The 27715-nt window shown below is 34.3% G+C and overlaps 2 protein-coding genes across 2 annotated transcripts in view; both read left to right on the plus strand.

Moving 5' to 3' along the window:
* Positions 1–27715, plus strand: part of LOC143916109 (uncharacterized) — a 373187-nt gene that overhangs the window by 125478 nt on the left and 219994 nt on the right. The window lies entirely within an intron of this gene.
* LOC143916070 (uncharacterized) lies at positions 71–27418 on the plus strand. Its single transcript, XM_077436959.1, has 11 exons — positions 71–494; positions 6829–9517; positions 12361–12801; positions 20933–21083; positions 21178–21563; positions 21638–21916; positions 21993–22777; positions 23572–23902; positions 24749–24875; positions 25155–25342; positions 25419–27418. The coding sequence occupies exons 2-11, from the start codon at positions 6905–6907 to the stop codon at positions 25722–25724; spliced, it is 5607 nt and encodes a 1868-aa protein (XP_077293085.1). The 5' UTR covers positions 71–494; positions 6829–6904; the 3' UTR covers positions 25725–27418.

The following is a 27715-nucleotide window of genomic DNA, read 5'->3' on the forward strand; positions in this document are numbered from 1 at the left end:
CGATGCAAATATTGGACGCACGTCGAATTCGAACCCAGTCGCGAAAGGGTTAAGTTCACTTTTACCGCGTACTCCGCGCACACTTGCTGTTGCAGTCAGTCCAGTTGAAGTTCGCACGGCCATCCGTATGGTTCTGGTTTCGTCGGTTCCTCCTACTTGTTTGCAGCTGTTTTACCACTAGTTTACCACTCGTATCTCCATCTTCGGATGTTCATCTTCGGATCTTCATCCTGCTCATCCCCCGCACTCTTCCTCTGTTCATATCGTGTTCCCACGCGAGTTTGGGTTCTCGCCGTTTCGCTCGACATGTTCGAGAAAGTGCTTTCTACGAATTATCTTGTTCGCTTGTGTCGTTTTCTATTCGATTTGTGTGAATCTGTCGATTGATTCGAACCCAGCTTGTGTGTGTGTGTCCCAACGAGTTGTGTACAATCGTTATTATGCACATGCTCCAGTGAGTGAAAGGACGTTGCACAGACTCTCTCGAGCGAATGGTAAATAAATCAAATTTTTTTGTTGTTATTAACTGTTTTATTGTGTTTTTTTACTGTCAGCTTGGGAAGAAAATCTTCTTCTAATATATAATTTCTATGGTTGAATATTATTTTTATTAGATTCGCCATGTTTACGCCGTATATATTACAAATACTGAGCGAAGCCTGGTAAAACCACTAGTATACTATAATTTCGAAAGAGACTTTGTATGTAAGTGTTTTTGGTTGGGAACGTCGAAAACAAGTCAATGTTTCTATGACGACGATTCGATTGGTTGAATATTAGTTTTTTTCGATTCAAATAAATTTAATAAAAAATCAAATGATTATTTACTATTCGATTCGACATGCTTACGCTGTTTATATTACAAATACTGAGTGAAGCCGGGTAAAACAGCTAGTCTAATTAATATATAATTTCGAAAGAGACTTTGTATGTAAGTATTTTTGGTTGGGAACGTCGAAAACAAGTTAATGTTTCTATGACGACGATTCGATTGGTTGAATATTAGTTTTTTTCGATTCAAATAAATTTAATAAAAAATCAAATGATTATTTACTATTAGATTCGCCATGTTTACGCTGTTTATATTACAAATACTGAGCGAAGCCGGGTAAAACAGCTAGTCTAATTAATATATAATTTCGAAAGAGACTTTGTATGTAAGTATTTTTGGTTGGGAACGTCGAAAACAAGTCAAAGTTTCTATGATGACGATTCGATTGGTTGAATATTAGTTTTTTTCGATTCAAATAAATTTAATAAAAAATCAAATGATTATTTACTATTAGATTCGACATGTTTACGTTGTTTATATTACAAATACTGAGCGAAGCTGGGTAAAACAGCTAGTCTTATTAATATATAATTTCGAAAGAGACTTTGTATGTAAGTATTTTTGGTTGGGAACGTCGAAAACAAGTCAATGTTTCTATGACGACGATTCGATTGGTTGAATATTAGTTTTTTTCGATTCAAATAAATTTAATAAAAAATCAAATGATTATTTACTATTAGATTCGACATGTTTATGTTGTTTATATTACAAATACTGAGCGAAGCCGGGTAAAACAGCTAGTCTAATTAATATATAATTTCGAAAGAGACTTTGTATGTAAGTATTTTTGGTTGGGAACGTCGAAAACAAGTCAAAGTTTCTATGACGACGATTCGATTGGTTGAATATTAGTTTTTTTCGATTCAAATAAATTTAATAAAAAATCAAATGATTATTTACTATTAGATTCGACATGTTTACGTTGTTTATATTACAAATACTGAGCGAAGCTGGGTAAAACAGCTAGTCTTATTAATATATAATTTCGAAAGAGACTTTGTATGTAAGTATTTTTGGTTGGGAACGTCGAAAACAAGTCAATGTTTCTATGACGACGATTCGATTGGTTGAATATTAGTTTTTTTCGATTCAAATAAATTTAATAAAAAATCAAATGATTATTTACTATTAGATTCGACATGTTTACGTTGTTTATATTACAAATACTGAGCGAAGCTGGGTAAAACAGCTAGTCTTATTAATATATAATTTCGAAAGAGACTTTGTATGTAAGTATTTTTGGTTGGGAACGTCGAAAACAAGTCAATGTTTCTATGACGACGATTCGATTGGTTGAATATTAGTTTTTTTCGATTCAAATAAATTTAATAAAAAATCAAATGATTATTTACTATTAGATTCGACATGTTTATGTTGTTTATATTACAAATACTGAGCGAAGCCGGGTAAAACAGCTAGTCTAATTAATATATAATTTCGAAAGAGACTTTGTATGTAAGTATTTTTGGTTGGGAACGTCGAAAACAAGTCAAAGTTTCTATGACGACGATTCGATTGGTTGAATATTAGTTTTTTTCGATTAAAATAAATTTAATAAAAAATCAAATGATTATTTACTATTAGAATCGCCATGTTTACGCTATTTATATTACAAATACTGAGCGAAGCCGGGTGAAACATTTAGTAATATATAAATATAATGTTATTAATTATTAATGCTATTTTTTTATTTATATCATTTTATCCTTAGCAACTACCCATTCAAGGAGGAATCCTTCCAGCCTCTTTATAGTATACTAGTGGTTTTACTAGACTTCGCTCGGTATTTTTAATATAAACAGCTTAAACATGGCAAAACAATCTAATAGTAAACTTTAATTTGTTTTTTTATTAAATTTATTTGAATCGAACAAAAATAATATTCAACGATGTCGATATCGTCGTCATAAAAACCTTGATTTGTTTACGATGTTTCCAACAAACCCTACATACAAAGTCTCTTTCGAAATTATACATTAGATCTAAGATATGCAAAATTTAAGACCTAGTCATATCAGGAATGTTTTGAATATTAGCTCTAGTCTATTTATGTAATAGGGTGGAAGTAAAGTGGAGGCGCAATATTCCTATGGGTTTTATTTATCTAAATTTAAAGCTTTTGGATTTATATCCATTTGAATTGTTTATTTATTTAAGCTTGGACCATCGTGGCATTACAGGAATCTCTAATGCGCCACAATGGTCGAAAATATCATAGAGAAAAGAAAAAAAAATACCTTTAATAAATAATCATTAAAAACAATAGGATTAATAATAGTAGATACAACAAAAATATAAAATAAATAGAACACATAGTATGGAATTGAATAGCCAGCACCAATATATAAGAACCAGCCGTAAATACAAAACATCCCTGCGAGGCCCAAATTTTTTTTATTACATTTTATACCAGGAAGGCCTTACAGGTAAACCCCAAAGCGCCTTCCTGACCAATTACAAACAATACAGCATTTTTATTATACAAGTCGCTGAATTACGAGACACTGAAAACTCGCAAATTAACGAGACATCTATGAATTGTACATACATTTTATTGTACATTAATCATACTCAAATAGTGGTGACATAGTAGGTAGGAAGGATTTTAGCCAATTTTTAATCGGGAACTGTTTTAACAATGAAATCGGTTACACGACAATTGGTGCAAGTCCAAAAGGTTCAACGACAAAATGTACCCGAAAATTAGTGCACTGACAAAATTTACCCGCGACAAAATGTACCCGCAACAAAATGTTCACGGAAATAATGTTCAAGCGACAAAATGTTCAAAAATCCTAAATTTTCCTATTTTAATGGAAAAAGTAACTTTTAATTGTATTATATGTTATATATCTATCGATGTATATGGTACTTTTTATCTTATAGATCGCGGATGTTACGCTCGCGATGTATACGATAAAAAGTAAATTATTCATTTGAAATAGCCAGCAGCATAGCTCGGACGTTAAGCTTCTGCTTACCGTCAAGAAGGTGCCGGGTTCTATCCCTGAATGAAAATGAATTTTTCAGAGTATGCTGTTGGTCAGACCTGGATTTGTGACTCCAGGTTAATCGTTTCCTATCAGAGTTTGCCAATTTTCTCTGATTTCATTGTTGAAACGGTTCCCGGAAAAAAAAAAAATTGGCTAAAAATCCGTCCTACCTACTATGTCACCACTATTTGAAATTTGATGGATGTACAATAAAAATTTATGTACAATTCATAGATGTCTCGTTAATTTGCGAGTTATTTCAGTGTCTCGCAATTCAACGACTTATAATAAAAAAATGCTGCATTTGTATTTGTAATTGGCCTGGAAGGCGCATTGGGATTTACCTGTAAGGCCTTCCTGGTATATATGTAAAATAAAAATAAATAAACTATGAAATATAGACAATTTTGGTGACGGTTGAGAAGCCCTGCCATATAAACTAATTCAATGTAATCTGCAATTCATATGCTCAGAAAGTTTTTTTTTTCAATTTAAATAAGTAAATATTGGATACGGCTAAGAACCCCTTACATTGTCGCGGGTACATTTTGTCAGTGCACTAATTTTCGGGAACATTTTGTCGTTGAACCTTTTGGACTTGCACCAATTGTCGCGTCCCCCTGTTTTAACAATGAAATCAGAGCAAATTGGCAAACTCTGATAGTAAACGATCGACCTGGAGTCGCAAATATCCAGGTCTGACCAGCAGCACTACAGATATACTCAGAAAAATTATTTTCAATCTCGGTGTTAGGCAGAAGCTGTTTAACGATCGAGTTATGCTGCTAGCCAAAAAATGGAAATGGAAGAGAGAATATCAAAATTCCACTTATAAATCACATACAATTATAAAAATAAGGATGAGCGCAGGCTACCAGACAGGTAGGTTAAAATAATCTCCGATAATCTACGCTCACTATGAATAGGACCTTTAGAGTGTGAATCAATAATATAAATCGTGGACAAGGACTGTTTCGACGGCCAAACTAACAGTATCATTTTATTTGCGTTTCAATGTGGAACTTATTGATGTGATAAGATAATTAGGATTAGTCCTTGATACGAATATATATATATTTCATAAATAAAATTAAATGAGCGTTCGTCTGGAGCAAGATTCGTCATGATTCCGGAAATGCATTAATCATATGAACCTAAAGCATAACTTGCAAAACTTTTATTTATTTTTTATTTGATGTGATAATTCGCTGATTTCATTACTCTATATTAAGATACGCTTAGTTGTTTATTTTTTAGCCTTAGCCTTAAGAAATGGACGACATTGATTGGCCCGGTTTATAATAAATTTTAAAGCTACTAAAAGAGAACACCATCGTGGACTTTTTTTTTCGAAATTTTTATCAAGCTATAAAAGGCAACATCTCAAATACAAGTTTGCACCATGTTTGGATTTCGTTTCAACGAATTGCAGCATGTTGTAATTTAGAGTAATTTTTGATAGATGTGTTGGACTTTTTAGATGTGTCAAAATTCTAATAATTTAGCCAACCACAAATGGTTGTTTGTTTACTCATGTACCATATCGGTTCTTATTTTTTCCTCATTAAAATGAACACAGCATATGTGTATGTAAATATCACCGCCAAATTTCAAATCATTATTGTTTTATACAACTTCATTGATACATTTGAGTAGTTGATATTAAGTCATCGATGAATAGGATGAGTGCAATGCAATGATGTACATGGAATTAGTCACCGGTATTGTTTGTATATATGTACGTACAAATTTCTGTGGAAGGTATATATGTATATGTATGTAAGTATGTACTAAAATTGAATTTACGTTCTGGGAATATGTCACTGGTGTTTATTGTGATATGCTTACTCGACTCGAGGAAACTTTGACGATTTTGCTAAATTTACACTGGAGCATTCCTCAAACGATAATATCCTTCTCATTTTAACCGGTAGTGACGAATTCCTATTTGAGTCATTTGAAGTTCACCCTCGTTATTTTATTTTGATACACGAAATGGCAGTTGTGGTGCTTCATTTGCTGATTCATGCACATGTGAAATCGCAGTTTTAAGGCCCGACTGCACTAGGCGATAGTGCGCTGCAGCCACGCAGCGCAGCACATCAGAGCTAAGGCGCTCTTCCACCGAAAACGTTGACGCAGACGTATTCGGTGGAAGAGCCCACCCGTTCCATCTCGCTCGATATCAGGAGCACATATCAAATTATCTTCTGTCAATCTCTCTTCAATCATGGAGCCCTACTTTTTAAATTGTTCTCTATCGTTGAATCTTTCGGATTGCTCTTGCAATTCAGCTTAAACTACTTCTCCACACCCCCAGCCCCCCGCTTCCCGGCGTATCTTCGACGCGATCGGTCGTCACACCACATCCCTATGCATAACGTATTCTAAAATTTGTTTTTTTTAATCTCCGTACTTGTCCACGCGTCCGCCACATACATATCCAGAAACATACCCACATACATTGCGTCCGTTTTTATATATATTATATTTCACATCTGAGCGTTGGATACGAATAATAGTTTTTTGTATCTCAATACTGTTTTTTGTTTCTGAATGCTTAGTAGGCATTCATTTATGTACACACGTCCCTCAATTTTTACGCGGTAATGACCTATCGTATTTTTGCAAAATTGAATTTGTCTTCAAATTCGTCTCGTATGTCTTATTACATAGTTCGCAAAGAAAGGCCAGCCGGTGATCAATTCGGAGTGAAATAGTTAAAAAATGATAGTTCGTTCGTAAAAATGATTTCGCCTTGAAATTGAAAGAAAAACGCGGTTTTTCGTGGAACGTCCATGTAATCGAGGAATGCGATTTACTTTCTTTAACTCATGTTTTAAAATTTAAAAAAATACATAGTTTGTATTTTCAATTGGTTTTCTTTTAGTGTATTAAGTATTGCGTGATAGATTAGATATTTATGAATGTTGATGGGTTTGCCTTGGTCAAAAAAGGGTTTCGAAGCACTAAAATAATTTATATTTCTCTTATTGTTTACAGGAACAACACGTAGTGTGTCACCATCGTGAGCATCGAAGCGAACGTGTACCAAAAAATATCACAGCACTGAAATGTGATGTCCTCCCTGAAGCCAGATCAGGTTAATCGAGTTAAAAGCATCACCAGCAAATTTGAAGATTTGAATGGCCAAGCTTCGACGCAACCCGCCAAATCGAACGTCACTAGAGATTTGCCTGTACAAAAGGCTAATTTTGGTCGATTGAAGAATGATCCATGCTGCGAGAATCACTTACCGAGCAATCGAGTTTTGAATGGGAACAACAATGCAAAAGATAAATTCGGCCCGTCCTGCAACTTTGGCAATCGCAAGAGGTTGAAAGATCAAAATGACAAAGAAATTTTGAAAAATTCCAATGAAAAACTCAATTCAAATTACGGATTTTCTGTAGGAGATGCTCTCCGTACACATAGAGTAAATAATGGAAAAAGTTTCGATTTTAGTGCAATAAATAATAACTTGGAAACTTCGGATTGTCCTAATTCAAAAATCCTTTCTCGTCAATTTAGTGATCCTGTTAAAAAGTTACAGCGAACCCCGGCTTTCAGGTGCGACAGAAGTGAGAAAATTCGCGATTCGAATAGAAGTAGTTTAAGCGAAAGTCCTGAATCGCAAAAACAGTCCGAAAGATTCAACGGTAGAGAAAAATTAAAAAAGTTGGGCTCCATGATCGAAGAGAGATTGAGAGAAGATAATTTGACTTTCTCTGGAATGACGTCAAAAGTGTTTGTGGATTGTAGTGACAAATTGGACAACAATTGTAACGAGGGGAGAATCGGTTTTGATACAACCAATATCATCGATAGTACGAAAAAAAATTCAAACAATGGTGAGCCGGAACAGATTGTCGGTTCTATTGTGGAGGATTCTTTAGATGAGGCTTTTGTTGCCGAAATGAAACGGAGTGACAGTAGCATTCCTCAGCATGTGCTGGACATGTATGCTAAAGTGCTGAAGCCCAAAACTAGATGTGGAATATTTAGTAAAAGTGATTTTCTATCTAAATCGGACGCCGTTTTTTCCGACAGTGGAGTTAGTTCTGAAAGTGAAAATTTAATATCCGACGACTTGGATGATAGTAGAATATGCAACGATAACGTGTTTGCTAATGAAGATATCATCGAAAAGGAAAGTGCAGAGGTAGATCCTCTGCTTAGATCAAATACTCAAAATTTAAGCAGTTCGTCGAATGATGATACGCAATCATTGGATGAATTTGTGGCATTAAACGGGAAAAGTGCTATAATCTCAGGAGTAGCTTCAATAGATACTCTAAAAAAAGTACTGCAGCAACCTTTACCACCCGGTCCACCGCCGAAAAAACCTCCCAGAATATTCGCATCGACTTCTTCCAGTCCGGTCTCTCCAAAGAAGACCCTCAGCAAAGTTCCTAGTAAAATCCAAATAGATTCTAGATTCAAATTAAAAAGTCCTAACAACAAAACGAAACCTCATCGCAGTAAAGAAGAATCGAAGCTGATGCTGGACAAAATTGAGAGTGCTCTTATTAAGCACAAAAATGGCGGAAAGGTATTGTCTCCGAGATTGGATGCAAATCGTGCGTACGAACCGGTCACATTTTTCAATGATCGAGTGCAAACAACGGTCGGTGATTCCATCAGTACAACCAGCACGCAACCATCTACCGTTCGATTGCGACAAGAATCTAAAAAAGTTGACAAGGGAAATGCGACGGACAAAAAACCCGAAGAGATACATTACATGTGTACAGAGATACTGGATCTTCACTTCTCGGACAAAAACGGTACTGCGAATTTAAGCAACGACAGTATTACCTCGGAAATAGTACAACCATCCAGCTCATTTGTAAACTGCTTCAATTCTTTAAATTGTGTTGGTGGTAAAGACAAGAATTACTCTATATTTTATTCCAAATTTGGATCTGCTCCCAATTCGACCAACACTTCTTTCGTTGACGTTTGTTGCTATTGTAATTTAAAGGAGAAGAAATGCCAAAACGGCAATGGTCATTCAGATAGTGGTGTGCGGCTCTCTACTTTCTTCAATCCTAACAAGAGTTTGGATCGTACTGAAAGCGAAAAATGCAAAAGGTGCTGTATCAACGAAATGAAAGAAACGAATTTTAAATGCCACTTAGATTGCAAGTGTACTGCAGGAGAAACTAGCGAAAATGGCATTGGAAATTCCTCATTTTTCGTGCGGGAAATCCCTGGTGATACGGGCCAATATGGCGCGTTGGTTAAGAGCAAATCTCAAGAGCACATATACGACGAGCCAGCTAATGTGATCAAAGATTTGGACGAAATCAAGTCCCGAAATCATGAAGATTGCATGAAAAGATCAATGTTTACCAGATCGGCGACACAGTTGGAGGACAGCTTCAATAGATTCAGGGCTCGATCCATGATTGAGAATACACAATCTGACGCTTCAAATCATTCAAACACACTGAATCGATTCGTGAGGAATGAGTTCAAAAGTAAAACTATGGATCGTGTCAAGTCGGACAGTCGAGATTGTAAGGTGAAGGACATCTTGAAGTTGGTTGAGTTTAACATAAAAAATAAGAGTTATGCGAAGAGGACAAGTGCTGCTGATGAAATCGATAATAAACCGGATAAAAGCGGTGAAAAGGAAAACGGAGATAAATCGCAGTTGTTTAAAAAAACAAAGCAACTGCATTACATGGTAAGATTTATTTTATTATTCATTTTGTTACGATGCAAAATTAAACGATGTAAGCGTTGACAATTTAAAAAAATTATCGAAACAATCTTATAGTGCGTTCATTTGGTCAGTATAATGACTTGGCCAATCAATTCAATTTATCATCTTAATTTTGCACAACAATTAATAGGTCAAATGAGTCATAGGTATACGTTGTTGTTACAGCTTAGATACAACTTGAGTCTATGAATATTTGCCCACCATAAACTTGGAATGATCGACTACTTCCATTTAGGATATATACATACATATTCAGACCCGCCCTTGGGCTATTTAGCGCCCCAGACAAAAACCTAAATTTCGCTTTAAAGATATACCAATAAATTTCAGCGCAATCCCTTTTTAGTACATACATATAAAATTATTATATTTTAAAAATATGTTAAAACAGAAGTAAATATGTACAATATGTCGCAACTTTAAACATAAATAAAAACAACTATTTCTGTGCTGTTTTTAAATGCTTTTGGGAAGATTAAAAGATTATTTTTATATAAGTTTTTCTATCAGACTATTCAATTATACTGACTACTTAAATCACCATTTGACAAATTTTAGTTTTTGGCGCCCTCCCGAAGTTGGCGCCCCAGGCGTCTGCCTGTACAGCCTGCCCCTCGGGCCGGCCCTGTATATATTTTTTACTTGACCTTGAATCATTGCAAAGCTTGTGCATTCCGATGACCCTATCTTTTGATTATAATAAATATTTTGTTTTGAAACGGAGGCAAAACTAGTTTTTTCCGCGTATTATTCATCAGTTTTCCAAATGATAATACTTTTCCCCTGAATAAACTATTAGAAAGTTATTCATACTAAAACTCACACATCTGTGCATACATATGATAGCTTATCTGCAGCCGACACTTATGTATATTTAATAGGTTTCAACATTTATTTTTTTGAACATAACAAAATTTCCCATTTGTGTTGTATCATAGGTGAAATATTTTAAATGGAAAGACGTCCATAAATATTGACAGCCTGTCAAATGTCGTTAGTCACACGAATTCCCTGCATTTGTACGCATTACATACATTGTATTATTTTCTTATCTGAAGATACATATGTATGTGTGGATTTGGTATAATCTTGGTAGTGGTGATCGTACATAGATTGCCAAGAAGTCAGTTAGTTATATGTACTCGAAGACGGGATTGGGTTTACACGATACGTAGAGGTAACACGCGCCATTTGATATATCCGTAAAAACGTGAACTTGTTAGCAGTGTAAAGGTTATTATTTCCCACAAGTGTCGGATTGCGGCGTTTGCTTGTCCGAGACCGTTATGCTTTGTGAACAAACTCTCTGACGTAAAAATGTTGGTATAAACTCATTACGATATGTATGCCTATTATTTATGATACGGTTAATTATATTTTTTAGAACAATTTTAGTTGAATAGCGCTTCCGAATAAAAAAAGGAGGTCTGTAAAAAGATAACCAAGAGAAACGGCTCTCATTGTTTCCATTACGGAAAAAAATTTGCGATTGTTCTAAGGTTGAGCTCTAGTAATTATTGAAAATTATAATTTCGGTATTAGTCGTAACTTGAGTACGGGCTAATTAATTTTATTCAAAATCACTCGCGATGATGGGGCAGATAGAATTCGGTAGAAACGACCGGGTCAGTAACATACTTTGGCGGTCTTTCCGTTTGCACAAAAGATCAAGAAGCGTATAAAAACCACAACAGGAAGCGACGACCCTAACTTTTCGGTATTGTAAGCTCTTAAAGGTTGTTTCGATCGTTGTCGCCGTTTGAAATGCATTCTTAAGCCAAGTTAAATTCGAGGGCTTAACTTATTTATTTATACAATTTTAGTTGGTTAGTTAATTTTAATACACACTTCTATTTTCATTCAATACATATTTAATTACATATATACTAAAATTATATGCACCGTCCCTCACAAAGGAGGCTCCTCGCACCTCGCAAGAATGCATCTACGGTCTTAGAAGACCTGACGCACTCAGGGAGGGCATTGTACATGAGCACACCCCTGTGAAAGACACCACCAACTGTATTATTTTTCCATACTCTGCCTACAACTAAATTGTTCTTATTTCTAGTATAATAACAATGAATATCACTACTTTTTATTATGCAATCCTTAAAATACTTAGGTAATAACTTATGATCTAAATTCTAACTTATAAAAAAAAATGTACTAAGATTTAAACCATTTATAATCCTCACCCATGCTAACATTCAAAATACCTCTTATAGCTTTATTTTGTATTTTTTTTTATTTTTCCTAAATCTTGGCCATTAAACATGCTAAGCACAGTAGCACAATAAACCTCGCGTGGCAAGTCAATTGTATTATAGACTAAATTAACTTTACTTTTTCTACTTAAAATATTTCTTAACCTGCTTAAAACACCAACTTTTCTAGCCATTTTTTAAATTATTTACTTTAAAATTCAGTCTCGAGTCTATGTGAATTCCCAAAAATTTTATATTATCAACTATTTCAATAATTGTATCATAAATCCTAACCTCATAAAATACATTTTTTACTATTCAACCACATAATTTTTGTTTTATTCACATTTAGTTTATTTTCAAACAACCAATCAATTCTTTATTTGACATAAATGTTAGATATCACATCAACATTACTGCATATGATATATTAGAGTATCATCTGCGAAAAGATGAATAATAAGGGTCCCAATTTAGACCCTTGCGGCACTTCAAAAGGTGTTTCTAATTCACTAGATAACACCTTATCAGTTTTTACTATTTCCCAGCTATTAAAATTATCTTGTCACATTTTAATGATGTTTGTGCCCATTTCAGTGTTCGAATATATACGACACGACTCCAGCTGAAACTTCGCCATTGTTCGGTCGAAATTCTTCTGAAAGGTCTATCGCTGAAGCCGTTTTTGAACCGGAGATAAACTCTTCGTCGCATATAACAAAGAATAGACCGGAAAACAAACGCAACAGTGCCGATATGAGTCCGAGTTCAGATAAAATAATTCCGAATGCGAGCGCCTTGTACAATAAGCACATTTCCAAGGAGATCCTGCAACGTCTGAACAAAGATTCTAATATGGCGGTCAAAGACGAGGGTTTGTCTATAAAAAAACCACCAATTTTTGAGAAAAAAATCAAAGATTTGCCTTCGACAATTAGAAGACCGCAAAATTTCGACGTCAGAGGGGAGACTTTTAATGTGTTTCTTCCGAAGATGAGAGGCGTCATTGGACCGAAGAACGAAACCGATAAAAGGAATGTAAGTATTCTCTTGATATACGATTTACAACTATAGCTTAAGGGCTTCGAACTGAATCCCACTATTCCCAATACATGTACAAATTAAATGAAGGTCTTAACATTCACACATGCATTATGCACCTACGAACTTCCAAACATGTTTGTTTTCTTCAAACTGTTGATCAAACACGCCACACCGTTTTGCAAGCGCTTCGAACGGAAACGGTTTAACTGCCTTCAAAGATCATTTCTGATACGTTTCAATTTCATTTTATTCTTAGACAGTTGACTTTGTTCAATGATCCCGTGCATTGAATACTGCATGTTTATTTGTACTTTGTTGAAAATTTTAAGATTAATTTTAAACGTGATAAGATTATAATATATTATATATGTACTATATTATATTATATAATAGATATGCTGTTATATATGTATGTATATTATAGATATGCTGTTGCCATTGCTTTAAGTATGTGTAACTTGTAAGGTGATATATGATATATTTTCATTTTTAAATAGCCCATAGAAACAATGCCCAGCTATTCTCAACCATTGTGTGTACCCAGTAAACGTTTAAATACCTATTCAAACAAAAGTTAAATCTATTATAATTTCCGTTCTATTGATTTACCCTGACAAACTTGTATTGGCCAAATTTTAACTTGATTGGATCATTTTGATTTAATTTTGAGCTTTCGGTTACGTTTGCTTAATAACACGATAAGTTGATCCAGTGCTTCTGGGTCATCCTTATCTTGATTTGTCCTCCGTACTTATCCAATTTTGGAATTTTGTTTATTGTTTGCTGTACTGCAGACTTCGAAACATGAAATTTCGTGGCTATTTGTTTTCTTTTTCATTATGAAGTGAATTAATGGTTCTTCGGAATCCCATTTTTCATTTCGTATTCTTAATTTCTTCACTATATACATAATCCAAGTCTGACTGATTGCTTAAAACTGAACCAAATTTATTATTTTGTTTATTATTTTAAACCGTGTTTCAATAGGATAGTACGAAAAAGAAAGATTGGAATATGAATTGCGTCAGGACACGGAATTGATTCTAAAATGTGTCAATACGTCACGCGGCGTCTTTGAACCCATTTTGAACGATTCCACAAAAGAAAACAACAATCAAACGAAATAATTCCTCTTTTTTACTTTTTAAATTATATTTAAGCATGTTTGCAACAAATTGACACCCATTTCGCCAAATTATTTCACGTTAATAAAGTTTTACGAAGCTTTGAAAATTAGCTATAGCTCTGGTCTTAAACTTTTGACCGGTAGTGTATATGATTTTATTTGCACCTCTAAACTTAATTCAACAAATATTCAAATTATTTTTTATTTTTATTATTTCTTTATTTTTGATACGAAGTTTGACATGGGTAAATCCCAATTCTTACTTAGTAGTCTAGTTGATTTCCTTGTGTTGGAATATTGCTTGATATACATGGACCATTATCAAAACGTGTTTTGGCACTGGAGGAAAATATGCGAATGTTGATCCGAACAAGTTTTATCGAAATCCAACAGCAGTCAGTACGTTTTTGATGGTATACAAGGTACCATATCTGCACGCTCGTCGTTCTGTGATATAAAACATCAAAGGTCTACTTTTTCATTTTGCATAGATACATTCAAATTTCTTGTGTCATGGAGTTCTCAAGTGATTTAAGCAGCTTGACGATCGATGACTCCCTATCGCTGGATGAATTCATCGCTTTAAAGTATGAAAGTGCTATAACTTCTGGGATAGCTTCGGCGGATACTCTGAAAAAAATACTGCAGCAGCCTTTACCACCTGGTCCACCACCGAAAAAACCCCCCAGGATCATTTCACCGACTTCTTCCAGGCCCGTATCTCCAAATAATCAGACGGAAGCTCGTAGTAAAATGGACGAAAATTCTAAATTTAAATCGGAAAGTCCCAATAACAAAGCTCAACTTGAAGAATTCGGGTTGATGTTGGACGAGATTAAGAGTACTCCAATCAAACAAAATAAAGGCAGTGATACATTTATAAATTGCTTCGATTCTCTGAACTGTGCTGGTGGAATCGACGATGATTACTCCAACTTTGTTTCTGCTGCCGATTCAACCAACACTTCTTTTGCCGATGTTTGTTATTATTACAATCCAAAGGACAAGACAATCCAGGACAGTAATGAACAATCAGATAGTACTGTGGGGCTTTCTACTTTCTACAATATTAACGGGAGTTTGGATCGTGTTGAAAGTGAAAAATGCAAAAGGTGCTGTGTCAACGAAATGAAGAAGGCGAATTTTAAATGCTACTTGGATGCTGGAGAAACTAGTCAAAACGATATTGGAAATTACCCGCGGGAAATCCCTGACGAGACGAGTCAACATGGAGCGTGGGCTAAGTTAAATTTCCATGAGTCAACCAATGTCATTGAAGATGAAAGTTGCTTGAAAAGAACAATGCTTACCAGATCTGCGAGACAGCTGGGAGACAGTTTCAACAGATTCAAGGATCGACTCAATACCGAGAACACGAATCCTGGAGACCGCGTCAAGTCGAATCAAGATTATAAGATAAAGGTTATCTATTTATATTCGTGTGAATTTATTGTTCGATAGTTTCCTTATGAATCTTATATCACCAATCGCGCCGGTCTAACCAACTTCCTTTCTTTGACGTATTGCGTGGTATAAACATACCATTGTGAAGCGTGCTTTTGCATTGGGGAAAACACAATGCAAATGTTGATCTGAACAGGTTTTGTCGGTCAAAGCCGGCCGAGTCGATTTCCAACCTCAATCAGTATATCCTCGATGGCACGCAAGGTGGCACGTCTACGCGCTCGTTGCACCGTAAAATAAAAAGAAAGAACAACATAGATCCATTTTTTTGTATCTCCCATGACTTTTTATCCAGCCGAATTCGAGGAGGACCGTGTCGAATAAACATCATCTCGAATTCCCGGGTAATTTTCGATTAGTCGTGCCATGGAGCGTTGCGCAGCAGACCCCGGCTCGGGTTATAATCGCGAGGTAAATTGGCATTTTTTTTTTTGTTCTCGATTGTTAATGTCGACGTTTACCAATTGGAAACGGTATGATTTGATCGGAAGTCTAATATTCAATATAGTGCTATTGTAAGAAATTCCCAGTGTATTTTGTATCCAGGAAGTTTTGTAAACATATTACGAGCGTAGTTAGTTTTTTTGCATAACATCTTATCAAGGTTATGTTGTTGTAAAATGTAAAAATGACACGATAAAGTGTGCGTGCAAATTCGTAATAAGAATGTAGGTATGTGTACTGGTTGGAAGGCATAGCGTTATCAATCGAAATGATTAGTATGCGATGTGGTGTGTTTGTTTATTTTTTTGACAGGTCAATATTGAGGTATCATTGGAGGGGGTTAGGAATTTCCGCAAACACATCAGTCTCTACTACAAATTCAATTTAATACAGTTTGTCAAGATGTTGTTATTCTTTGACCAATCCATGACTTTATCTATGTATTTGAGGAATATAAGAAGGTCACAAAACAAAATTCGGTAATTAAACATACATACACAGAGCATTTTCGATACAAATTGAGCGCAAATGTAGGGAAACTTACACAAGACAAAAGTTCTACTTCCGTAAATCTGTTACCAATACGGCTCATTGGCAGTGCCCACAGAGGGCACTGCCACGTTCAAAAGCCTATCTCTAGTCATAACTAGAGGTAGGACCGGAAGCGTGCTTTTTCCAGGAAACAGGGCGTTTTGGGTCTATTTTCCAGGAAACGGGGCAAACTACAAAGCTAGAGAGCATAAAAAGAGGTTCATCATAAAAAATGAACAAAGAACGGCGCATAGTTGGTCCGGTCTTTAGTTATGAGCAGGGCCGTCGCAATATCTCTTAGGCCCAATCGTTAGAAGACTTATATGGTAAATAGGTCTCATTTTTTCAGCTCATTCTTAACAATTAGCTGGTAGAATTAATCCTATGTATAAAAGTTTATACATCGACGAGGGTAAACGGGCTACTTCTAAAATGTGAATCGGATATTTGGACAGTTTTCTGTATGGCAATCTTCCTGTGCAACCAATTTTCGTGCGACAGTAGATCCGAGCAAGCGATCTTCATGCGAGCGGTTATCCTGTTAGCGATTCACATTTGAAAAGTAATCACTAAAGGGCGGATAGAAAGCGCGCTTTTTCCAGGAATCAGGGCGTTTTGAGTCTATTTACAAAGCTAGAGTGCAAAAAAAAACAATTAACAATGAACAGCACGCTTCCGGTCCGATCTATAATCTGATTACTAATCACCGAACCACCGGCGAGATATAAGTCTCATATTTGCATGTAGGTACGTGTGGACTCTGACCAATTCGGCCCGGTCGACCCCCTATGGCGACTTCACAGTGGGATTCGCCGATGTTATCGACGCGTCCCGATTTATATGTTAGTGCCAATGGCGTGCCGTCCATGGATGCTGTGGATGCTGCGCATCTCTTAAAAATTACGTCACAAATATTTTCATACCGTTTGTTTTCTGAATTTATTAGTTTCATTTCCTTGTCATTTATTTTTATTACGTGATTATGATATATACGACCTTTTGTGTGATCCAAAATTGACATAAACGAGCATCCCCGTTGAAAGGGCGTAGCCTTCTGCGCGACCGGTGCTTGTTTCCCATCAAGCTTGTATTACCATGGATGCTGAAGTTCTCTACAAATCTTTTGCGCATGCGCACAAGTGAACTGTCACTCTTGCGTATGCGCAAGAGTGAGACGACTCTACAGTCGTCTCGCTCGCGCGACACTTGCTTTCAGAGCAAGTGTCGCTGTTTAATAAAAGTGTTTAATAAAAAAAAGTGTTTAATAAACACTGTCAAGTGTTTAATAAAAAGGATATATGCTTCTCTACCATATAATGAAAAAGAGATTATTGTTAAGACCCACACCAATATTGAATATTCATTCAAAAACGAAAACATATACAAAGACATTTTAATAAATATAAATATGACAATGTTAGGAAGAATAAAATAAAATTTAAAAATAATAAACTGATCGTGTTTTGGACAGCATCCTCTGGTTGAAAAGTCACCGCACGCCACTGGTTAGTGCGTTAACCTTAAAATATGAGCGAGTGATTTACGGAATACTATTTTGAAATCATTTTCATTGACGATCATTATGATTGTAGGTATCGCATGTGAAGTTAGTGTCGATTATACAAAGGAGGCTATTTAAAATTGAATGCATATACTTAAACCGCTAGCTTTGGTTACTTGACATGTATGTACATGTGTAATTGTTTCGAATAGTAGCTGGTAGTTCTTATCGGTGAAATGATGTCACAGGAAAAACGGTACATTTAAAACAATGACCTTTTGACGCAGTGTATGCAACTCGATTACATTTCTTTAATAATGTTAAATTATAGGGCCTATTTTTTTTCGGTTTCATATAAAAGTCAAAAGAACGGTACTAAAGCGTTGGAGCTACAATTTATGGCATGTTCTGTGTTTTATTTTTTTCATTGGAAATTACGTTAATAGTAGCATAACGAATGGACTGGGAAAATATGTAAGAAGTTAGTGCTTAATATTAAAAAGAAAAAAATGATAAAATTATACTTAAACCACAATTTTCCGCTCGTTTGTATGTAGTATTTGTATATCAACGTGCAAAAGGTTTTCTTAGTAACGGTATTATTACTAGACTAGCCAACAACAACTGATAAAGAAAAACTCGCGGTTGAATTTATTGTATTATATTTAGAAAGGGACTTTTTTTTTTTTAAGTATCAGTTTGAAAATCCACATGCATCTAGTTTATTTATGCAACATGTTGATTACTATGCACTGTGTGTGCATTTTCCTCGTCAATTCTGAGAATTGATGATGATGCGTCAGTGTATCGAACTCGTGTTTTCATATATTTACACTGCATTTTATCTACACGTCTGTCAAATTATGAATGTATGGCTCAGCTTATAATATTGAGAATCGAACTCCATGTGGCATGCTTTTTTATGTACTTATATACATATATACCCACACTTCAAGTAGGGCAATCCCTAAAATCGACCTGTAGTTTTGTTTGTATGTACGCGCTATTTTTACGCATTGAAATGGTATCGTTTCACTATGTTAGTCATGTATTTATGCGGCATACACTGCGATAATCATCGGTTCCCAAGCGATGTATTCAATTTGTTCAACTGTACATTCCTAGCAACATAGCTCAGTGATTGGCGTGTGATGCTTTCAACTGAGCATGGGTTCATTCCCTGGCCCGGTGTTGCTAGCCAGATCTTGGATATATGTCACTCCGGAAATTTCATTGTTGGAACGTTTCCACCGAAATTGGCAATCTGTCCTCTCTCGCAAATTTGAGTTTATAGCATCTCGAATTTGTTGATCTTTAATGCTGCTGGTCAGACTTGGATATTTGTGACTCCAGGTCGATTGTTTCTTATCAGATTTTGCCAATTTATTTGATTTAATTGTTGAAACGGTTCAACCGAAATCGGCAACCTTTCCTGTCTCGCAAATTTGAGTTTATAGCATTTCGAATTTGTTGAATATAATCTTTAATGTTGCTAGTCAGACTTGGATATGTGTGACTCCAGGTCGGTCGTTTCTTATCAGATTTTGCCAATTTATTTGATTTCATTGTGGAAACGGTTCCACTCAAATTGGCAACCCTGTCTTGCCTCGCAAATTTGATTTTATAACATCTGGAATTTGTTGATTATAATATAAAATATTTTACCTACTCTTTAAATTTGTAAGTTATATTTCTCGAAATATTAGTATTATCGAATTTGTACATAGATTTATTTATTTAAAAAAAAGTCAATACCCAATGCCTCTCTGTGCCTAAAATACAACTATATAAAGCATAAACAAAAACACAAAGCATGTACATAAATATGTATATGTTTGTAAAAAATAAGAATATCTTGCTAAATAAGTAAAATGTGCTCGACCAATTCAACATTACTGGCAGTGAAGAGATCCAAGGAATGTCCCGAACAGATCTCGAGAGGTGAGAGTTCACGAGCAAGCTTGTGCTAGCCCTAATCGGTAACAACATATCACGTTTTCGAAAAACCCTACGATTTTATGGGGCCAATAGATATACATAAGTCTCTATGATACTGTGTAAATATAATTGTTTATCGATGTTTGTAATTGGCCAGAAAAGCGCATTGGATTTACCTGTTACGCCTTCCTGTAAAAATAAATAAAATATTTGCAGAAGAGAGATTTTTGTCGTTGGGCTTTGCTAAAAGTTCAGTATTGTAGCATAGACGTGTAGAGGGGTTTCCGAGATTGGAGTGAAGTGAGTAGAGGCAGTTTATTGTTCTTGATCCGTCGGCTTGCTAGCTCCGAAATGAAATAGACCAAAATTGCGTAATATTCATATCCCAGCGGGTACAGAGAGGTCATTGGTCGATGGGTCGCGAGACCTTATTGGCTGTTGTATACAGCTTGCTCATACGTCGAGGCCTTTTTGGCGCGAATGCGAAATCGAGTAATCAGCAATAGTAAACAAGCGGTCGACGAGCACTAATCACCTAATCTTAACGTTACGATATGATTGAATGTTATTGAAATTATATAAGTAACACAGAAGTGGGTTTATAATCTGATTTCTGGTGATAATTAGACGAACGTCAGTTTTCAGTTCTGTGCCTTGAAATGTGTTATTTGATTAACATGTTTTAATTGTTGACATACGAAACGTTTGAGAATCGTTGGTTCGTCTGATTTCGTCTGCTTGTACCAAACGAAGGTCGTAGCACACCCACCTTTTGCCTGTAAAGATTATCTTCACAGTGTAGTTTTGTCAGTCAATAGAAGCAGTTTTTCAGCTCGATTCAGACCAATTTTGCCATTTCGGCAGCACTGTAGTTAATTAACGAATCGATATCATGAAAAATTTCATTCGTTTAATGTTTTTTTACATATACACATAAAACATCGGTTAGTATTTCAATGCTATATTATATTACGATTGATTTTTTGCCACTAATGTATTGAAACTGCTTTAATTTTCAATTTTTTTTAATCTAATCTCATCCTATTTACTTATTTTTGCTATATGTAAATCTAATCGATTGAATAGTGTAATAATAATCATATTTTTAATTATTATTTCAGCTGGATCAGCTTATGACTGAGATATACGATACTGTGACGGCCGTTTGTATGGTTGAATCTCCGACCAAAGAAGGTAATATGCTGCCAGATGAGTTCAACAAAAATGCAGACGTAACCACATCGATTTATCATGACAAAGAAATGACAGAAGGTGATTATATAATAATAGTCGTTTATAAAATTTTCCTCTTAATTACTTATCTTGTTTGCATGTTGCTTCATGATAATTCATTGTGTATTTTTAGCATCGTTGAAACTGAGTCGAAGTCTGACTGAAAAGCGCAAGAAGTACGTGCGTAGAGTTTCGTCGAGGACGGGACTGATAGCACCGATTTCCGTCGGAAGCGTGAAGAGAAATAGACAATCTCTGGACGTGTATGAAAATAGAACGTCAGACGATATCACATTGAGTTTACCAATAAAATATGATTTCAAAAAGGTCAAAGCACTGTTCGAACAAGATGTCCCCATCAAAGAAGTTCCGATTCCAAACAAAGTGGTTGAAATTGAACAAAATATTGTAAAACGACAGATCGTACACGACAAAGATAGACTGTTTGAAGTGTGTGCTTTAATTGGAATGAATTTTTCTACCGGCCAAGCGTATATCAAAAGTGTTTATCCTGAAAATGTATGGCATTTTACTTGTTACTGTTTTATATTTCGAATATTATTACGGGTTGATAATTTTAATTTTAATTTCAGGCTATGTTACCGCCGCAGATAGAATCTCTCGTTTTCCCAGAATCTTTAGATTGTAATGAAGAAAATGTGGAATTGCTGAAAAATAGTCGAAAGTATGAACGTGTTCGATTAGAAATACCTCCAGAGTATACTCAATGCTATTCATTAGTGCTCACTGATGAACGTGGTAATCGTAACTATGGGTATTGTCGCCGTGTGGTTCCTGAAGGAGAGACTTTTTGTTTACCGCTCGCTTATTGTATAATATCACCTCATAGAATACCTTACTTTTATCATAAGGTTTGATTTAATATAATTTGTTATGCAATTTTATATCTAATAAAGAAATAATTAATGTAATATTTGTTGTGTGCAGGTGTTAAACGAAATTGAAATGCACTATGGATCGTCGGAAGTAGTTGTGAGATCAATTTTGGATCAACTTTACAATGAAAAACTGCCACATCCTGGAAATTGCATATCCTTCAAACAAATCAAGACTCCTAAGAAGCTAGGAAGTTTCAAGAAAAATACTATATCTCGTAGCACTGTTAATCTTGGTGACGTTTTTAAAAAAGCTTCTAATAATGGTCGTAACGTTTCTAATATCGGAGCTCAACGCAACCAATCTGATAGTTTAGAAAATTTGTCACAAATCAAATTCAATTCAAATAATAGTTTGCGAAGAAAAAGTGCCGATCTTTCGTTGAAATTTCCCGATGTATTTGCCGGGGAAAATGGTAAGCAAGTGCTTAAATCTTTGGAAAAAATGTGCGCGGAAGATTTTAAGGATTACCAAGAAGGCTTGAAAACGGAGGGAGGATTTTATAGTGAGTTAAAAAGAAGTACACTCAACGTCGACGAAAATTGTTTCGAAAGAGAATTTGGAAGTAAGAACAATTTAACGCAAGGTATTCTATCTCACCCTTTAAATCTCAATAATTCAAATTTGAGAAAATCTCCAGTGGAAAAGAGATTAAATGATTGTGATAGAATAGAATATTATGAAGACCCGATAGAGTTGAAAAGGCCTTTAGAATTGCGCCTTGAAGAAGATAACTTATCCATCTTGTTCGATTGCATCAGTGTAGACTTGCTAGTGAAAATATTTGGAACATTACTTTTAGAAAGGAAGGTTATAATCGTCGGAGACAAATTAAGGTAGTTAAAATACAGCAGAACCTCGATTATCCGGAGTAATTGGAGATGAAAGTAGTCCACAATTGACAGGGAAATACGCGTACATTCAGTTTGAATAATTTTTATTTGTCTAAATTTACATACATATATAATAACATGAAGATCAATATTAAATTATTCTTTATTAAGAAATTCAGTTAAGGATTTTTGCTTAAAGTTAGCTGTTCTTTTTGAAGCTGCCAAATTGCTAATACTTTTCGTATAATAATGGACCATATATTGGCTATCCAGACGATCGTCTTTAAATGAACCACGTAAAAATACTTCTTCATTTCCTGATTTTTTCGTAACCTTACGCTCTGAGCTTCCATCTTCTGACATTAAAGAATCAGTAAACTTCATATTCTTTTCACTTTGTTTTATATTATGTATATCTGAGATCGTTGACGTTCCAATACCATATTTATTTGACTAAGACACCGCTTTTTAAAGCATTGTTTTAATCTAATTTGTCTTGTAATGATTATACAAAACGTTTTTTTTTTTATTCTTTTCCATATTGGTAATATTAAAAATAAATATTTAAATCGCGATGAAATTTTCAAGAAACAAACGTCCTTTGAGTATTGAATTTTGAAGACAACTGACTCATTTCTCCTTCTTATTTTCGATTTTTTATGTTATGCATTTCAAAGCAGCAAAATTTGCGTTTGTTTTTAACAATCCGGATAATCGAGGTTCTACTGTAATACAAATTAAATTATTATAATATTAAACAATAGTGGATGTAATGCAATATCGTAAATTTATTCCAGTCAATTGTCATCGTGCATCGAAGCCCTCCAATCGATACTGTATCCGTTCATATGGCAGCACACCCTCATATCGACTATACCGTCGTATTTGAGGAGAGACCTTCTCGACACGCCGATGCCCATTTTAGCCGGTGTTCTCTGCACCAAATCACCATCGGCCAATGTGAAGAGAAAGAAGTCAAACTCAGACAAACATTCCGGTAAAGCATCGCCTCCGAAGTTGGGTCAACCATCTGATGCCTCTAGTAATTTTTACATTTCCGATTCAAACGAAGTGGGCTTCAATCTAGACGACTTTTATGATGAAATTAAATCGTCGAATTTTGAAGAGGTATAGTATATTAGCTTTTATGTATGCAACCAGAGAAATGTTATAATAATACATAGAAGCACCTTTAAGAATAAATAAATTGTTTCAATATTACGCGGTATGTCTCCATAACTATGCTAAAACGCACGGAACACAATCAGGGTCATCAAATATTCACTCCAGAAATTAAAGTTTTATTGTGATATAGATTTATTTACAATTTGAGTATATGGTGGTGTTGGGTGTTGGTGGACAATCCGTTTCTTTTCTCAGTTGGCCGATTATTTTTATCCACTTTTTTGTATTTGTCTGTCCTTGGGAACTCTTAAATTAACGTGTAAAGTATAGTTTCTACAAAAAAGTGAACGATGTTTATATTAATTAAACTGAAATAATTGGTTATTAATGTAATTGAGTATTCGGCGCCACCAAGAGAAATGTTTTTACATTTATTTAAAAATAATTTTTACATTTCTCTGGTGCCACCCCTGAAATGTTATGTAGAATGCGGGCGATCGCCATGACACTTTTAAAAACTGTCAAACTACGATGTTAATTGAATAATATGTTACTTAAATGATCAATTTACTTATAAAAATGTATCCCATGTTGTTTATTGTATGTTTTTGAATGCATTGTGCAATTTTTAACGATGCACTTGCACAGAGAAGTTTTTATCGGACATATGTACGTCGAGCACCAAGCATCAAATACGACTGATGCTAAAATTATTTAGGAATGTCTGTGGACAATCGTCACTTGACAACAATATAACGCCTAAAAGCCACTTCTATTATTATAACATTTCTCTGTATGCAACATTTAAAAATTCATCTAGTATTGTTTAAATATTTTTGTACTTTTTAGGGAATGATTATTGATATTACGTCCAACAATAATATGCCTTCTGACAGGGTGATTAAAGTTCAAGATGATGAATCGACGTTGCTTCCTCCAGTTTTGGCGAAGAAATTGCGTGCTGCTTTACAACTCGGTATATATAAAATTTTCATTTGACTATTCATGATGTTATTTAAGGTTCGGTGATTATTGCTCACAAAACGCTCGCCCAAAAGTCACTGAAATGTCTATAAGGGAACATCTGACAGTCCATCATACTAATGATAACTGTAATAGTTTGCGATTTAATAGATAATTCGCGATTTTCATGGCAAAAATTGTCTTTTGGGCGATCGCAATGTGCGTAATAATCCAATTACCGTTATTTAATTAATTTTTAACTTACAATGTTTTTTTTTTTTTATTATTTAAGGTCCCATTTTAAATGGGGATGCTCAGTCAGAAAGTCATGCTAGAAAATCTCGTAATATTTTAATAGCCGAAACATTTTTAAGATTTTTCGTCGATTTATTGGGTGATTATAGAGCTTATTTAACCATAGAGTCGTCTTCAAATTCAGCATTTCACAATGATGGAGATGTTAAAAAACAAAATTTCGATGTAAGTTTCCTCCTCATAATGCATGTTATAAATTGTATAATGTACATTTATTTAATGGGGATAATTTATGTTGCAGAAAGAGAATTATATAAAAAGTGCCTCAACGAAACATGTACAATTCTTTTTGGAGTGGTTTACAGAGACTGCAATGTTTTCCAATTTTATTAACTGCAAGTCTCAAATTGAGGTACAAGAACGTCTTCCATATCCCAGTTTCTACCATCTGTTTGACGAGAGGATCTACCTTTTGGAGAGTACCAAAACGCAAACGGCAGATAGTACGTCTAAAAATGGAAAACACGAACCAGGGTCTAACATTAAAAACAATTACAAACTTAAATTGAAAACGTGGAGGGATAAATTGAGAGATTTGATCAATTGAATAATTATTATATGTAGATATGTAACTTTATCACCTTTAAACTATTTGATTTATACTTCTTATGAACCCGTTTTAATGATAATGCCCATTTTAAATTGAATATCTTATTTAATTATTATTTTATGATATTATTATGTATGTAAATGTCTATAGACTGATTAATAATGTTATCTCGTTACAAATTTTGCTTTATTAGCTTGTAATATTTACTACTTTAATATGAGCATATTCGTGTACTTTTAGCATTTATTTATATTTGCGTATCAATAATATGTATGTAGAAGATAGGTATCATGTAATGATTCCTCATAATAATGTTTTGTATACGCTATTAAATGTAATATATTCTTATGTAGGGTTACCATATTTTCTGTGGTGAAATCCGGGACCTAAAAAATGAAACAAATGTAAATACAATAAAAATATATTTAAATTCAGAATAGTTTGCAACGGTATGCACATTTTTAAGAAGTTCATCGCAATTTTCTATTAAATAATACATTCTCCATTACTAGATATTCGTTTTCAGGCAAATATTTCTTTATGAAAACTATTGTTTCTTCTACATTGTTCCAATCTATTTGACGTTTCAAAGTAATCCTTTTTAAATTAGTAATTTCCTTAAATTGTTTACCCCTTAATTCTAGATAAGAAATAACATTCATATTAAAATTTGTTCAATAAACCATTTTTTTCTATAAGTTTGATTAAAAGAGTCTTTAAAAATGGTAGTATATTTGTAGAATTGATTCTATCTTTAAATTTAAAAATGAGACCATCAATTTCTTCTGAAATTTCAACAATTGTACTTTTCTCTCCTTCCGTTCTTTTTATCGAATAATGAAATAATAACGTTTGAAGGAATTGAAGCCAAAGTTCGGACTGTTCATTTGAAAAGAAATACACTTATCAATTGAAATAAAATATGACTCTAAAGGATTAAAGGAATGTAACACTTCCAATTGCGGGTAGTAGATCTAGCCATCTTGTATTGGATATGCCCAATAATTGTTAAATAAATTGTTAAATCCGGGACATTTATCTATGCGGGACGAAGAGCTGGAATCTGATACTGTCCCGGAAAACCCGGGACGAATGGTAACCCTATTCTTAAGACTTCTATTTACGGTGAGATTTGATTCGCCACTCTTTTGAATCTCGTATTCAACATTGAACTGAATTTTTCTCAATTCCCAACGAAAAATTGTTAAAGTTATTTTAGTTTTTATTTTTATTTTTATTCTAGTGAAGAAGAAAAATGATTCAGTTGTGATTTAATTAAGTTTGTAAAATTCGCAGATGTATAATGCCACCTATATGTAAAATTGCCAATGTAATGCTGTTTATTATTACTTAATGTTATCAAATAGACCTGCCGATAGACTGATCTCTAAATGGGATTGTATTTGGAATGTACACACAAATATGGCTACTAATGTACAATATATGAACGTATACGCATGTATATTACATTTTAAAGTATACCAGTACGAAATTTTAAAACGTATCTATCGACAGAGATGTGTCATATTTTTATTATTACGAATTAACAAGTTTAAAAGTGCCTTAAAAAAAGATTGGTGAACTTGTCCTGTGTTATTTTGTTATTATTATCGATCTGTTTATTTTAATATGAATATAAAATATAATATTTGTAAATATACGAATGCAATAATAAATTTCTATATTATTATAATGAATCTTTTTATTAGCCGTATTGTCCGGACGGATGAATGTTGAAAAAAACTTGTTCGGAAATTTTGCGATCTAAGTTTGATCAACTTGAGATAATATACCAAATTTTATGGTTTTGAATTGAAAATATTTGTTTTTTATATGACTAACGTTGTTCGGTCTAATAAAAATGGGTTCAAAACATCTTAGAAAGGGTTTTTCCATTTCCAAAACTCATCTATGGTCTAAGTTAGGGTACTGTTAGATTATATACGTATACCAAATTTAGTGGTTCTAGGTTAAAAACTTGTAAACAT

The sequence above is a fragment of the Arctopsyche grandis genome, chromosome 8 (genome assembly GCF_051622035.1).
Source record: "Arctopsyche grandis isolate Sample6627 chromosome 8, ASM5162203v2, whole genome shotgun sequence".
NCBI classification, from domain to species: domain Eukaryota; kingdom Metazoa; phylum Arthropoda; class Insecta; order Trichoptera; family Hydropsychidae; genus Arctopsyche; species Arctopsyche grandis.

Bases quoted from the DNA above. Each gene is read 5' to 3' on its own strand.
- LOC143916070 (XM_077436959.1), top strand. From the start codon at position 6,905: ATGTCCTCCCTGAAGCCAGATCAGGTTAATCGAGTTAAAAGCATCACC. The intron at 12,802-20,932 runs GTAAGTATTCTC...TTATTATTTCAG, and splicing joins ACGAAACCGATAAAAGGAAT to CTGGATCAGCTTATGACTGA. The intron at 25,343-25,418 runs GTAAGTTTCCTC...TTTATGTTGCAG, and splicing joins TTAAAAAACAAAATTTCGAT to AAAGAGAATTATATAAAAAG.